This window comes from Dendrobium catenatum, unplaced genomic scaffold (genome assembly GCF_001605985.2).
Source record: "Dendrobium catenatum unplaced genomic scaffold, ASM160598v2 fragScaff_scaffold_133, whole genome shotgun sequence".
NCBI lineage: Eukaryota > Viridiplantae > Streptophyta > Magnoliopsida > Asparagales > Orchidaceae > Dendrobium > Dendrobium catenatum.
In genome coordinates this window covers 8,390,398-8,406,219 of record NW_021318595.1, presented here as the reverse complement: position 1 = coordinate 8,406,219, position 15,822 = coordinate 8,390,398, and the positions used below count along the sequence as shown (strand labels likewise).

The window sequence follows — 15,822 nt, the reverse complement described above, 5'->3', positions numbered from 1 at the left end:
AAACTCCAAAGTTAAGTATGGTCATGTGGGAGCAATCCTAAGATGGGTGACCTTCTAGGAAGTTACACAAATGGGAGAAAATCGGGAGGCCATTAGGCCAAAGCAGATAATACCTCGATAGTTTAGAGTTTGAGTTGTACAAATGATATTAGAGTAATGCGCTGCACAAAAGATGGGAATTAAGTGTCATATAATATAAAATGATATGCAATGGCGGCCACTTTTTAAATCTTATATGGGACAAAGTGCTACATGGTGTGTGCCAGCACTTGAACTTGTAGTGGTCACCTCTATAGAATCTTATCTGCCTGGTGAATAATTATGAGATAAGAATACTGACGAGGACGTCAGTTACTTAAGTGGGGGGTAGATTGTGAAATCTCCTAAGTAAAAAGAAATTAAACTCTTAAATATTGAGGCGCCTTTTGATGTAATGTTTCTAAAATTAAGTTGACAATTTCTATACCACGTTGATTTTAGGGTAGTGTTATTATATCTACATTATCACATGCTTTTATTCATTTACAGTAGGAATATGCACTATTTTTATTGCAAGATTTTTTCATTATTAATGATATTATCCTTTATTATGTTTTATTTTATTATTTAGTTTTGTTCACTTCTCTTGTCTGTATGTAAACCACATATTCTTATACTAGAAAGACAACTGAATATAAATGTAGCCTTTTATATTGTTCTCCCTCCTAACTTCAAAAATTACCTTTAAAGATAGTGCCAATCTCTTGCATTGCATTTTTCCAAATTCAATACATAAGAGGCATAAGGCTTGGAATGTTGTGGGTTCTGGGTTTTAGGGTAGCGGTGGAGGAAAGATCTGGCATGTTCATTTATTAGAGTGTTAATTAGTGGGTGTGATGGGGGCAGATTATAGTTGTGTTTGATATCTTGGTCTAAGGGTATGGTTGGTTTTCTTGCTACTAAACAGTCAATGTAATGCATAGTACAAAGAAAAATTATTAAACAAACTAAATAAAAGCTTTATATGCATTTAACCATAGAATTAAAGTAACGAAAACATATATAAAATCATCCAGGAATATAATATCAACTAATTATGAATGAGTAACCGAATAATTCATAGATTCATACATTATTTCAAAGAAAAGTTCTTTTGATACTTTTATTATTCACTTTATTTGATTTTTTTTTTAAATTGATTCCAAATGACCCTTAGTAGTAATAGGAGCAGTCATACTTTTTTTAACTTTTACAATTTGAAATATAATTATTGATACATCGTCAAAAATTTATCTTGATCGGGCACGAATCTTGAGGCAAAATCAAGTTGGAAACTTCCGAAATTAAATTTGGGAGCACCCGCCGAAGCTCTGCCAGATGACCACCCGAGGCCTGGAGTTCTACCAAACCACCACCTGACGCCCGTCGTTCTGCCAGACGACCACCTAAGGCCCGTCGTTCTGCCAGACCACCACTTCAAGCTCGAAGTTCTGTCGGACTATCACCTAAGATTCATACTTCTGTCGTACAGTTGATACTTGTAATCTGATCTCCCTTGGAGGCGAGTCAGCTCATTGTAATCAACTCAAGTTCTAGTGAAATCTTTTTCAGCTGGATCAGGTCTCGTGATTTTTCCCTTTTTCCAAGGCTTTCCACGTAAAAATTTTGTGTTCTCTGTGTGTGAGCTGGATATCTGTGCAACGCTAAGACATAGTTTTCTAACTCTATCGGCATGTATATTCTAGCCCGCAACAATTATATTTATCTCAAATTATTTTTTTTTATTTGTATTAGTCATTGTTAATCTGATTTATTATTTTCATATAAACCATTTCTTAATGTTAAAGTCATTTCTTATTTATATAACATTATAAATTACATGTAATTAGTTATATGATAAATTCACTGCATTATATAATATTATAAATATACTTATTATATTTTAAGTTATTTTGTAAATTATAGATAATTAATAAATTGTAACTAGTAATGATGTCTTTTTTAAAATTTTAAATATATATTTGTTAATGTTTTTTTTTTTTATTAATGATAAATCGTGGGCATTTATTAATTATATATCATGATATTTTGATTTAGAGTAAAATTAGTTCCCCTTCTTACTATGCTTATTATATAAATAGAGATATGATATGTGTGGCATGCCCCATCCCAACCTCTTTTCTGTCAATCGGAAGGCATAAGTTATGCCGCATAACAGAGGCTGACAATTTGGGCTAAAAAATTTCCCATCAGTACCTCTTCTAGCTTTTCTTTCAACTTAGGATCAAGTGAATTAAAAATTGAACACAACTCATCTTGGCTTGTTGGTTGAGAGCTTATGCTTCCAACTAAGAGGTCTTGGATTCGAGTCTTTGTGTATGCATTGTGTGTGTGTGTTTGCCTTAAATGACCTAAATGTCCCAAAAAAAAAAAAAGAATTAAAAATTGAACTATTAGATTGTCACAAAAATATGTCTCATCCTTATAATAGATTTATCATATTCATTGATATAGAAGCGTGCATAATTTAAATCATTAAAATAGACAATAGATCTTCTAATACTTTAATAAGAAATTTATATATACCATAAATCTTTAATTTATATTATGTACATTTTTTTTCATATTACATACCAAAATTGTACATATATCCATAATACTAGGATAAAGAATAATGGTCTTACCTGTTATTTTTTCTTTCTTAAAAAATAGTCATTATAGTATTTGATGTGCTAAATCCTCGTTTAGCAAAATAATTTTAATATAAATTTTATGATAATGAGACCATTTGTCTTTTGCCCCAACTTTGTTTTCTTTCCTAAAAAATAGTCATCGTAATATCTAATGAGTTAAACGCTCAGTCAGATAAGTAATTCTAATATAAAGCTTAAACATACAAAAAAAATGATAATATGCATGTTGGTCATGAGCATTTTTTATTATAGATATAATTAACTTAATGCAGTGATATACTTTAAAGAAACTTACTTGGGTATTTAGCTAAACAAATGACTTAATTTTATGCAGTGATCATGAGTACTATAAGAGCATAAAATGCATCTGTTAAGTTTTAATTCATGAAGTGTATGCTACTTATTAATTACTTGCACCACTTTTATTTTTATTTTACTTATTACTCATGAATTTCTTATAAATATCATATAATGCATATAATCTTTTAGCACATTTATATTATTGGTCGTCTACTGGCTAGTCAACTCTAAAAAATATATTAATAAAATGCATCTGTCAAGTTTTAAATAGTTGATTTCATAAAATACATTAAACTTGTTGCCTATCATTCTTAATATGAAGAATATCTTATTGCATACACATAATAATTCATTAGAATTTTTAAAATTAACAAATGTTAATCCTTATATTAAATTACTTTTTATATTAGAGATTGTGTATCTTACCTGAATGATGATATATTCTTCGGGATGAATTTCGTAAATAGCCTGATAACTACAACTTTCTCAATTTAAGATAAATTTTTAAGTTTTCATATCAAAGCTAAATCTATTGACATCAAATAATACTTTCTTACCTCAAAATAAATTCCCCTTATTCAATCCTTCAATTTTATAAACTTGAATCCAAACTCAATCTATGGAAAAAATAATAAAATAAATTTATTATTGAAAATCTTGAATTTTCCTCTCCCCCTTCTCTTCCTTTTCATTTCTCTATTTTTCTTTTTCTCCTATTCTCCTTCCATTCTTCTCTTCTTCAGCTCTCCTTCTTCTCTTCTTCTTCCCTTTTCTCTTCCATTCTTTTCTTCTTCCTTCTTTTCCTTTTTTTTTTTCCTTCTCTGGTTTATTGTGTCGAGCTCCCTCTTTCTTTCTCTATTTCTCTGCACTAAGGGCCCCTCTTCCTTCTTCTCCTTCTTCTTCTCCTAATCTCTTTTTTCTCCCTGTCTTCTCTTTTTATTCTCGGTTTCAACATGTACCGAGCCTCCCTTTTATTTCCTTCTTTTCCAGCTGCTGCTAGGGGATTAGGATTGGAACGAATGTATTAGGTTTAGGATAAGATATCATTAGTTTATTCACAAACTAAATGATCAAATATATAACTAACTATCCTAAAAGTTACCCTCACCATCAATTTGTTGTACCATTGCATATAGCACGGACTTTTGAAAGATTTTATTTTTGCTACGAAGCATTAGTTTGGTGCTACAATAAAACTAAAACTTTAGGTCATTTAATTTAATTATAAAATGCTAATATACTTATTTTTTACATGCACTTTTAATATCAAAATGATCGAAATAAAATATAGAATTTTATAAAATTGGTTTCAATAATTTTTAGGGGTGCAATTTATTTACGTGCAACTTTCATCTCATCCTTTTGAAAATTTTGCATATTACAATGTGCTAGGCTGTTTTAGAAGACAAAAAAGATATTGGTAATTACATTTTATCGCAATAGGATTATCGATATGAGCATATAGTTCTTTTGTGATTTAACAATGTTCTTTTCACCTCCATCCACTTCTGCCTAATTGTTGTTTTTCTTCCATGATGATGGAGTAAGTGTCATTCCTGTCATAAATTATGTCTGCATTTCCTTATGATTGTACTTCTCGTTTCCCCTCAATAACAAACTGTTTTCCTTTCTAAACGGCTTTCTCTTTCTTTTAAATGGTATTTTCCCCTTACCCAACCATATTTAGATGGTTGGAAAAGTTATTCTAACTAGCAATAATTCTTCTTCCTAGTTTTTACTCTCTCCCCAGTCTTTTAATTATGAATTCTTTCTTATACAGATAGTCATTTTATATTTATTTTTAGAGTTTTGTGGCCAGGCCATCTCTTTATCTTATTGGGATTTTTTTGTTAGCATTTTTAGTAGCTTATTAGCTGATTGTTATTTATTTATCTGTAAGCAAGAGAACTCTGATTACATTATTTAGTTGGTTTTATTACTGATTTAAATTTGACTTGATTGCCAAAGTCACTATTAGCATCTTTAGTTCCAGCCGAAAGATCCTCTGTTGCAATACCAGTTAATTTGAGTTTACCTTCAAAGTATGCTCATCAATTTTCAATATCATGTACAGGAGTATATGGTTCGAAGCTGCTACTGTTTTTCCTGTTTCCCCACCTGTGGATTTGGCAACTGAAAATGTTTTGAAGTCTGCTTTGGCTGGAGGCCTCGCATGTGCCATGTCTACTTCAATAATGCATCCACTTGATACAATGAAGGCAAATATTGATCCGCACATTTCTATCTTTGTCAATGCCATTATCAGTATGTCCTCTTTTTTTGTTGCACCAGGGTGAGGCATGAGTTTTCTTCGGGAAACACTTAGAGCACTGGTCATGTTACCTTGAATATTTTTGAATGGTACATGCATTTCTTTTCTTTCTGAGAGGGAGTAGGCCTATAAAAATAAGTTAATTTTACCAGAAACTCGCTCTGACATTTCCTATGTATAAATGACCATCCTCTCGGTCTCCCAAGTCACCTTTTGAATATACAGGTGGCAAAATCACCTTTGTTGCCCCAGTTCTCGTAGGACGGGCATTAGATTATTACATTTCATGCTTCCTTTTCATGTCAATCCAACTGCTTGGATATCAGAAAGGACTCCGGAAAAAGATTGTTGAATGTGAAAGATAAATTCCTTTGGCACTTAAATTTTGGCCTGCATGAAGTATATGAAATTTATTTATTTTGCCAATAATAATTAAAATTTCTAGCATTTTTGAGTTATGGATTCTTGGGCATAAGACTGCTCTGAGTTTAGGAGATCTGCATGGCTACTCAAGCTTGCACTAGATATGGTTCTCATTCGGCAATTGGATTCATGCTCATCAACTCCGTTGCCTTTTTGAGGATTTTATGCCTTATAATGCTTAGTTACATGCATATATTTTATTTCCAATTTTTTGCAATCTATGAAGTATATGAAATTTATTGATTTTGTCAATAATAATTGCAATTACAATAATTAAAATTTTCAGCATTTTTGAGTTATGGATTCTTGGACATAGACGCTCTAAGTTTAGGAAATTAGCATGGCTACAGAAGATTGCACTAGACATCGTTCTCATTTGCCAATCGGATTAATGCCCATCAATTCCATTGCCTTCTTGAGGATTTTATGCCTTGTAATGCTTAGTTGCTTGCATATATTTTATTTCCAATTTATACAATCTATGAGTATTTTTTGGTTTTATCTTTGATGATCATTCTCTTGTTGAGCCCATTTTAACAACTTATTATCATACCAGACACGTGTACAAGCATCCACTTTGTCATTTCCTGAGCTTCTGGCAAGACTTCCACAAATTGGGTTGCAAGGATTATACAGAGGTTCCATCCCAGCAATTCTTGGACAATTTTCTAGGTTGGCATTTCTTTGTACATTCAAATGTTTTGTAATTTGATCACTTAAGAGGTGATCTTATATTTGACAGTCATGGATTGAGAACTGGCATCTTTGAAGCAAGCAAGCTTCTTTTGACAAATGTTGCTCCTACCCTTCCAGAGATTCAGGTAGATATGACTTACTCTATTTGTTTTTTTCTGATTAATCTATCCAAAATGGAAATAATGGTTGTAGTAACTAATTTTCATGCCAAAAAAAACTTTCATCAAATTGTCAATGAGAAATGACCAAATTGGCCTTTAACTATTTAATGTGTATTGTATTTTACACCAGACTTTCTCTATCTCCAATTTGGAACCTAAGCCTATCAAACCACTCTTTTAGTATTGGAACCCTAAGCCTATCAAAACACTCCTCTTTTAGTCTTTCCGTTAAATCAGTCATCAAAAACCAACAGAAGAGGCTTGTCTAAGGCACATGCTGGGGGTAATGAAAACACTGACGAAGTGTTGAAGAGAACAATATGACTAAGGGTGATATAACAAGGAGTCTACATGTATAGTGCATGAACTCTAATGATAATGAACAATGCCCATGGTAGTGTTGAAGATAGGATGAAATGGTTGGTCAGAAAATGGAGAATCCTGGTATTGAAATAAGTATGATCTTTAGCACCAAAGATTTGTTAAAAGTATGTTTATAAATGATCAATTTTGAGGGAATAATTTATTAAATTTATTAATTATGATGTTAGAATGTGCAGGGCATTTTGTAGGAGGCCTAATATGCTCTACTTAATATATGCTTCTAAGCATGGCGCACATGGCAGATAACATCATTGGAAAAGCATCCTTGTTTATGACTTTATTAATAAGATCATAGATTTTTCAATCACCATGAAGTAATTTTGAAACATATTAGGGTAAATCTAAAGCTGAAGTGTAAGCAAAGTATTAAAAACATGTTTCTAATGAAAGAAAACATGGGTTATGACAACAATACAAGAAAACATATATTTTGCTAAAAAATGGAATGAAAAGTTGTCCAAGGGTAGGGAAAGATCAGGAAAAAAAATATTTATGAAGCTTGTTCATGTGTAGTGTGTGTAGTGGCAAACGTTGATAACAATAAGTACCACTTACCAATGTGTATTGGAGCCTTGATCATGCACTTGTAAAAGTTAGGACATGACTAGAATATCATTTATGCATGCTTGTGATGTAATTAATATGAAAATGCATGAGCACAAAAAAGTTGTCCATTATTGTTATATCATTGAGACTGATGATTAAAATTGTAAGCATATCATAATGTTAATCAATGGCCCAAAAGAATTGCCTAACTAAATTAATACAACAATAAACATGTAAATGCTCTCTCAAACTTTGTAGTTCCCTTTTTCATAGGAAAATAATGCTGAGCTTTCATGTAATTTCAAACGTAGGCTAGGATAAGGTCTCAAAAAGTTCCTCTTATCTGCTGATGGATAGATCAAGTATTTTTTTTTTTTTTTTAATTCTATGGGATTGAAGAATCCTATGGGAGCAGACCCCCATTGGCTATGAATAATTACTTCATAAGCTCGATGCCCAAAAATATTCCCAATTAATGATATCATTATTCTTTAGATTGGTGGTTGGGAGTTAGATTTATAGTGGGAGATTGGATGGGGATGGATCTTCAACTCGATCAGGATCTTATAGTTTTGTCAACTTGTGCCAGTTTGGCAGACCTAATCTATTAATGACAAACAACTAAAAGGTCACATTGTTTAGGGAGTCTCAAGCAGAAGACGATGGCAATATATCAAAGAGTGAATCTCTTTAAAGTGAGGCCCAAATTTTGTTTTAAAGAGAAGGCCCGAGGGAATTGGAGTGACTAGTTTTTTTTTAGGTTCAAGGACATGACTATTAAAAATACAATGAACTAGCCTTACTGAATTCATACCAAGATTGGTTGAAAGGCACCATGCATGACTAAGTTCAACCTGAGGTGTGAATTCATACCAAGATTGGTTGAAACGCGATGCATGACTAAGTGCAAACCGAGGTGTGGATCCACAATTTTCTCTTGATCAAGATCATTGGCATAGCCAACTCAATCATGTGAGATGAAGTGAGGAGGTTAAATGCTACGAGCATCTTTATTGTGAGGCTTAGTTGACGGTTCATCCTCTGTTGCACGGTTTAGGATGTCATGGTAGAGGGCTTATTTCTGTATTTTCAAGTTTCCAAGGGACGGGGCTTTGGATTAAATTGTTTTACTTCAAAGTTAGCCTTAAGCATAGAATAAAGTGGTGTCCATCCAGGTAAGGTTGAATTCACCTAGGCAAATGAATTTCAATATTAAGAAGAATAGGTTAATTGCTCTGGACATAGAGTGGCCCAAAAAAATGGGACTTATGGGTCACAACCCAAGTCAAAGATGTAGATTTTACTTGTGAAATTATGACCTAACCTAGATATGTATGTGGGACTTATGAGATTAGAGGCCAACATTGATATTTAGTTTGAGACTAATGAGGGCTATGGCCTAGCCGTAAAATGCACATGGAACTTATGGTGTTATGGCCTATGTCATAGATGGTGATGGAATTCTTGGGGTTATGGCCCAGCTCGAAAATTTATTTGGACATATGGGGTTATAAGCTAGCCAAAGAATATGTTTGTGGGCTTTATGAGGTTATATCCAAGATAGAGATGTAGTCACATTTCCTTCAAATAGAAAACATTCAGGTAATCTGGTGTATCTTTGAATGCATGAATCAACTCTATGAGACAAGTGAAACTCACAACAATTAATCAAAGGGAGGCCAATGATGGATCTTATGACCTTCACCCTATTGGCATTCTGGACCAAATCATAAAAATTAATCATAGATAGACTAGAAGGCCTTACGAAAATATGAAGCCAAGTATCATGGTGATTATTATATCATTGGGTCCTTTAGATTGAGGGTTGGGTCTTATTGTTTTGTTATTAGATGCCTTCAAGTGGGATTTACCATTTCAATATCAAAAAGGCCTACCATCAGGATTTTAGATTCCTGATTAGAAGAAGGCCCAATGGTGGACTCTTATGCTCCTCTGCTCAATCTATATAGGGTTCTCATCCCATGCATTTATCTGACGCTAATGCTCCATTTGTGTGAGGGTCGTTTGGCTTCTATTTTCTAATATATATAAAAAAATAATTTTAAAAGACACACACCTTGCACTCACACCGTCTTCCTTCCGATAAACCTCACTTGACCATCCATGCTCCCAAATTTTATCTCTTCCCTGCGTTTCTCCTTCCCACGCCCAGTCCACCTCCTTAGCATTAGAACACCACTCATTTATGTCCCGACGTTGATGACAACTCTTTCCATCTCACTCTTACTCTATAAACTCCCTTCTACATTGCATTTTTTTGTTGTCGACATGTAAGGGTATATAGGAGCAATTTTGTCACCTCCATTGCATAAGTACTCAGACATGTCTTTTTTGACACAGTTGGGAGATTATACTGTGCTTTTTGTGCAATTTTTTACTGTCTTTATTGCATCATATTTCTTTTTTATGTCCCGACGTTGATGACAACTCTTTCCATCTCACTCTTACTCTATAAACTCCCTTCTACATTGCAATTTTTTGTTGTCGACATGTAAGGGTATATAGGAGCAATTTTGTCACCTCCATTGCATAAGTACTCAGACATGTCTTTTTTGACACAGTTGGGAGATTATACTGTGCTTTTTGTGCAATTTTTTACTTTCTTTATTGAATCATATTTCTTTAACTTTTTGCATGTTTCCCATCTAAGAAACCTTATTGTACCATATTTCTTGCATTTTTCTGGTTGTTTTCAGTCGATTTAGTTATGTAACTGGCATACATAATTAACTACTAGTCAAGAAATTCTGAAATAAATAATTTATTATGCAGTCTGAATAATATATTTTCGCAGGTGCAATCTATGGCATCTTTTTGCAGCACTTTACTAGGAACTGCTGTTCGAATTCCATGCGAGGTATTGAAACAACGACTGCAAGCAGGCCTCTTTGATAATGTAGGAGAGGCTATTGTGGGTACCTTGCACCAAGATGGCATTAAAGGTTTCTTTCGGGGAACCGGTGCCACCCTTTGTCGTGAGGTTCCTTTCTATGTGGCGGGCATGGGTCTATATGCAGAGGCAAAGAAGGTACTGTAAGTAAAAATAATATTAATTAATTACATACCTGTCTTTCTACTTATGCATTTATTTACTCATAGTTTACATGTCGCAAATAACTGGGCAATTAGTGCGCATCTGCCATCAATTTTTAAAGTTGTGTGATTTTTTACGTGAAGACTTGATATAGATGCAAGTGGGATCCTAATAGTTAGGGATTTGCCTAGTATCATTTTCACAGCACGAGCATACTATATGTATATATATACACACACACACACACACCAGTTGTTTGGAATTTTACTTATTTATAATAAGTGAAAAGCCCTCTATAAATGGAGACTTGACCTAGGCATTTAAGTGTACCTTATCAACTTTAATCTATGTTTTTTTCTAAAACTAACAGCGCTCCCGTCCCCATTATAATGGTTTTGATTATTGAGCTTAGTAACTTTTCATTGCATATTTATCATCTGGAATAATTTGTTTCTTATCTCAATGACTTGGTTTTGTCCTTAAATGAAATTTTCTTGTGATAAATGAGATCAATAACTTAATATCCAAGAAACAAAACAAAATAAAAAATAAAAAAACACTACTCTACATCGTATACTGATGGCATGATTTAAGAATCATTTTGGGATCTACATAAGCTAGGTTATGATATCAAATATTTGTATTTCTATTTGTGACACCGATGTCATATTTTGTATCTGTACAATATTGATCACTGATTCAACAGCAACTGAAATTCATAGTAAACCTTATTGACATCGATGTATTCTTGAAAGCCTCTATTATCCTCTTCATTAGGTGCATGCTTTTGTAAAAAAATTATACTAATGAAATTTGGTTTTTTTTTTCTATTCGATAATACACTTCTTGCACATTTGAGCAAATTTTGTATTGGTGAAAGTTTGTTCTCAGTATTTGTGAAATGGCAGTTTTGAACTGAGCAAATGTCATAATTTAAAATGTTTAGCTATCTTTGGCTTTCTGAGAATCTGTGTTTGACAATTTGTTTTTTCTAAGACTATTAGCCATCTATAACTAAGTGGTGTATTCTTGTTCTTGTTTGTCCCTTAATTTTCAAATCATGCCTTTTATCATGTATTCTCACATTCTTGTTACTTTCTTAGACTGCACAGAACCTTCTTCGGCGCAACCTGGAGCCATGGGAGACCATTCTCGTCGGTGCACTCTCCGGCGGCCTCGCCGCCATTGTCACTACGCCATTCGACGTCATGAAGACACGGATGATGACTTCAACTCCGGGCTTACCCGTGTCGATGCAGGCCGTAGCCTTCACTGTTCTTCGTCAAGAGGGTCCTCTCGGGCTCTTCAAAGGAGCTGTGCCCAGGTTCTTCTGGATAGCTCCTTTGGGCGCCATGAATTTTGCCGGATATGAACTGGCAAGGAAATCAATGGACAGGACTGATGAGTGTAAAGCCACCAACAGCAGCAGCCAGTTGCAGAAGAGAATGGCATAAGCTGTTTGGGCATTTACTGTAGTTATTATAGTTTATCCACTTGTTTTGTAAGCAGAACTGGGTTCTTAGACTTTGTTTGGGATGGCTTTGCTTTCTAAAGCAGCTTTTTAGTACAATTTTTTTTTTTAATTTTGTACTAGAAAGCTACTTTAAGAAGCAGTAAAAAAGCCGTCCCAAACGAAGCCTTACTCATCCATCCTCTTGAAATGTAAATAGATTTTGCTCTCTGCAAAGGTTCAACTGCCATTGTAGTTTTTGGCCCTCTTGTTGATGTTGTACAAATATAGGGGATTTTTTTGTTTTTTTTTTTGGTCAGGATATTATAATACGATTTGTATCAAGATAAATTTAAAAATTATTGGATTTGCTTTGAGATTAGTTCAATAAAAATTATTCATATTTATAGCATTGATGTCAAAGTAAATCCAATAATTTTTAATTCCATCCTAATTCAATTTATACCAAGATATCTTTATATAATTGAGTTTTCTTTGGATATCCTGATTCAAAATTGGCTATAATGAGCTTTTTATCATAAAATTTATTTTAAAATAAGTGTATTATATGATTAATTAATTAATTACAGTTGTCTAAAAATAAATATAATAAGTAGAAAATTCATACTAATTAGAATTTTCATTTTAAATATGCTTAAGAATGATATGTTTTGTTGATACAACCTGTTCTGTTTTGCTATCATCTCTTTTCCTTACATTTGCACTATTTCATCAAGTATTTTTATGCCTCTTCCTAGTTTTTTAATCATAGATCGAATCTAATACATATATTCTTTAATTGGGTTATCAGAAAGCCGATGTTTGCGTGACCAAACCCTCAAAGGCAACTCTAATTTTATTTTCAATGTTTTATATTCTATCTCTAAGTGTAAGGCCACTCATCAATCCAAGCACTCTCATCTCTGTAATATTTAATTTAATTTTATGTTTCTCTTTTAATGATCAACATTTTACCGTTATTCCCTTAAGATGTTAAATCTAAACCTTTGCTTTTTAAATTTAGCCTAAGATTTATCCCAAACTATTACTTTTTGAACTATTTTAGCAATGAAGAAAAACTTTAAAATTAAACATCTAAATTATCAACATAAGTGAAATTGAAACTTCTGCAAAGATAGCAAAATCTAATTACTTTTTCTTTTTGGAACGGAATATTCACCCACTGCTATCCTAGAAAGGGCACTTTACGGCGTGATTAATCCTCGGCTGACTTAGAAGAGTCATCCACCTCAGAAACCTCTTGGCCCACACTTGATTGGGCCCCACTTAAGAGGCGTTGCTGCTCGAGAGGAATCGAGCACAGGTTAGGAGGGTTTCCAATAATACTCGCCCACTAATCATGCTAAGCAACGGTGCGTAAATCTAAATACTTAATAGAGTTTAGTAAAGACAAGTATTATGGTATTCTCCTTGCTTCATAAAGTCACAACACTGCAGAGTCCAGACAAAATAGTAAAAGTTTGGCTTTAAGTCTTCTGCTTGGACTTCAACAATTCACCACTGACAAAACACAACACTTCATTCCAAAAAAAAGCTAAAACCAATTCCACATTATGGGCGTGACTAATGAAACTTTCTCTAGTTTTTTTAAGGTAAGTGGCCAAAAAAATTGGAACTCGTTTGTTATAGTAAGTTGAATCTTCAAATGATGGAATGAGATTTGGAATAATATCTTTGAAACTCGTGCAAGTATTCTTTTTTGAATGCATGCACAAAGATGCAAAGTTTTAGCTTTGTTTTTGCAAAATTGGTCACAGGAGAAAATAAAGGGGAGAGTATAAGAAAATGATAAGGGAAGAGAGGAAGAAGTTCTTATCACAAAGAAGGAAGAAGAGAGTGATTAATATCATCAAATCTTTTTATCTACATTCAACCCTCATAAGCAAAAGAGATTATTTCATTCACTATCAATCAATAATACATATAAAGTGGCATGATAGTCTTTATTCATATAAAATGAAATCATATTTTTTTTAAAGCTTGATGGAATATTTGATTTTTGTACAATAGTAGACAGATGAAAATCATTGAATTATGTAAATTTGTGTCTTATATTCGAGATATTTGGTGTGTTGGTTCTCTTATTTTAAATTAATTTTGCTTGAAGTTTTGATAATATACTAATAGATGGTATTAGAATTTTGGTCTAATAAACTTTTAGATTCGAGCATGTAGGATATGAATATAAAAAGGGACAGGTTGGATAGCCAAAATTCAAGTTTTTGAAAATGTATATAGGGTACTATTTGTACCAAGGAAAACTCCATCAACCACAAATTTGAGTCCATCAAATGCTAATCAACAAGGGTGGGATTTAATGGTCAAACAAGTTTTAACGATCATTCAAATATTCCTTAGTCTGCATGACATCTTCAACATCTTCAATGAGAAGACAAGAACATACATCATATAGGCCTTCCCCACATGTATGAAAAGCTCTTCATGTACAATATTGTATATATAATGCACAAAATTTTCGATCTCAATATATTAAAAGAGGCATTGATCATCGATTGTATCAATAAGTTCAACTCAATTATGAGAGAGTTGAACTCTGTGAACATTAAGTTCATTAATGAGATCTTTATCTATGAACGGTAAGTCCCATATATTCTTAGGGAAAATTGTATTCTTATAATTGATATTTAGGGGAAATTGTGGTATAATTTTAGTTATAGCTTATAATTGATTGACCAAAATATGATGATAGGTAGAGTGTGACTACTCTTAAATAATTAATGAAAGTCATCTTTTAAAATAAATTATTAATAAAAATAAATGAAAGATAATATGAGATTAACAGATGGATAAATATGACAGATAAGAGATAGAAAGATGAAATATCAAATGAAAGTTGAATGTCTTGTCTTGCTCTTCATAATTGTATTTATGATTTCATTTACTTGATGATGTAATAAATTGATTGATAAATAGAACTAAAATTATATTGATATAACATATATTGATACTAATATTAAATAGTGTAGCATATTGATATAGTCTATAGATTGATAGTCCTTTTTTTATTAATTTTCTAATAGTTTGATAAAGCTCTTTTGACTTCATTGACCATATTAATTTTATTCTAAATTTTTTGAAATTTTCTATTATGTATATAAATTGATGATTGATATTGATTAGAACAAGAGTAAACATATTGAATTTTTTGTCTTACATTGAAGGCAGTGGTAAGTTTTGCTTATTTGATAGGCCTTGTAAACTCACTATAAAGTTTTTATTAATTTCAAGTTTGGGAAGGGATCATGAACCTCGGTAGTGAGGATAATCTGTGTTTTTGTGTTTTCTATTATTTTTTATGTTTTGTTCTATTCTTTGGTAATCAGAAGCTTTAAAAAGAATATATTGATATTATTGAAATCTCCTAACTATTGTGCATTGTATTTTGAAGAAATTATTATATAAATATCTTAGTGTATATGATTTATAGTTGATTTTGTTAGATTTATTTAAAATAATATATATTTAGTGACTCTAGAAAATGAATTAAGAGAAAAAAATTCATAATTCTTCCAAATTTAGATCTTGGGATGTTACACCAAATCCCATAAACTCAAAATAGGAGGCTTTGGTTCTTCTTGCCTTTGCCAACCTCTCTACCTCCATCACTCCTCATCCTCACTTCCTCCACTCATCCACCAATATCCTAAGATTCCATATTCATCACCTACATTAATTTATAGTATCAAAAGGTTTAGAGGAAGACCTATGAAAAGACCAAAAATATTGGGTTACATTTCCAGATTTAAAGGGAAGCATAAGTACAAAAAGAAGGACCACCACATCCATCTACACATTGGGTGACACCTTTATTAGTTGGGTTC

General features: G+C 32.5%; 1 protein-coding gene across 1 annotated transcript in view; it reads left to right on the top strand.

The window, feature by feature from the left end:
* Positions 1–12,266, top strand: part of LOC110112541 (mitochondrial substrate carrier family protein C) — an 18,986-nt gene extending 6,720 nt beyond the window's left edge. Inside the window, exons 3-7 of the mRNA XM_020844795.2 lie at positions 5,047–5,191; positions 6,224–6,339; positions 6,410–6,488; positions 10,270–10,503; positions 11,613–12,266. Of these exons, the coding sequence (XP_020700454.1) occupies positions 5,047–5,191; positions 6,224–6,339; positions 6,410–6,488; positions 10,270–10,503; positions 11,613–11,963 (925 nt within the window). The 3' untranslated portion in view covers positions 11,964–12,266. The remainder of the gene's footprint in view (positions 1–5,046; positions 5,192–6,223; positions 6,340–6,409; positions 6,489–10,269; positions 10,504–11,612) is intronic.
* Positions 12,267–15,822: the final 3,556 nt, after the last annotated feature.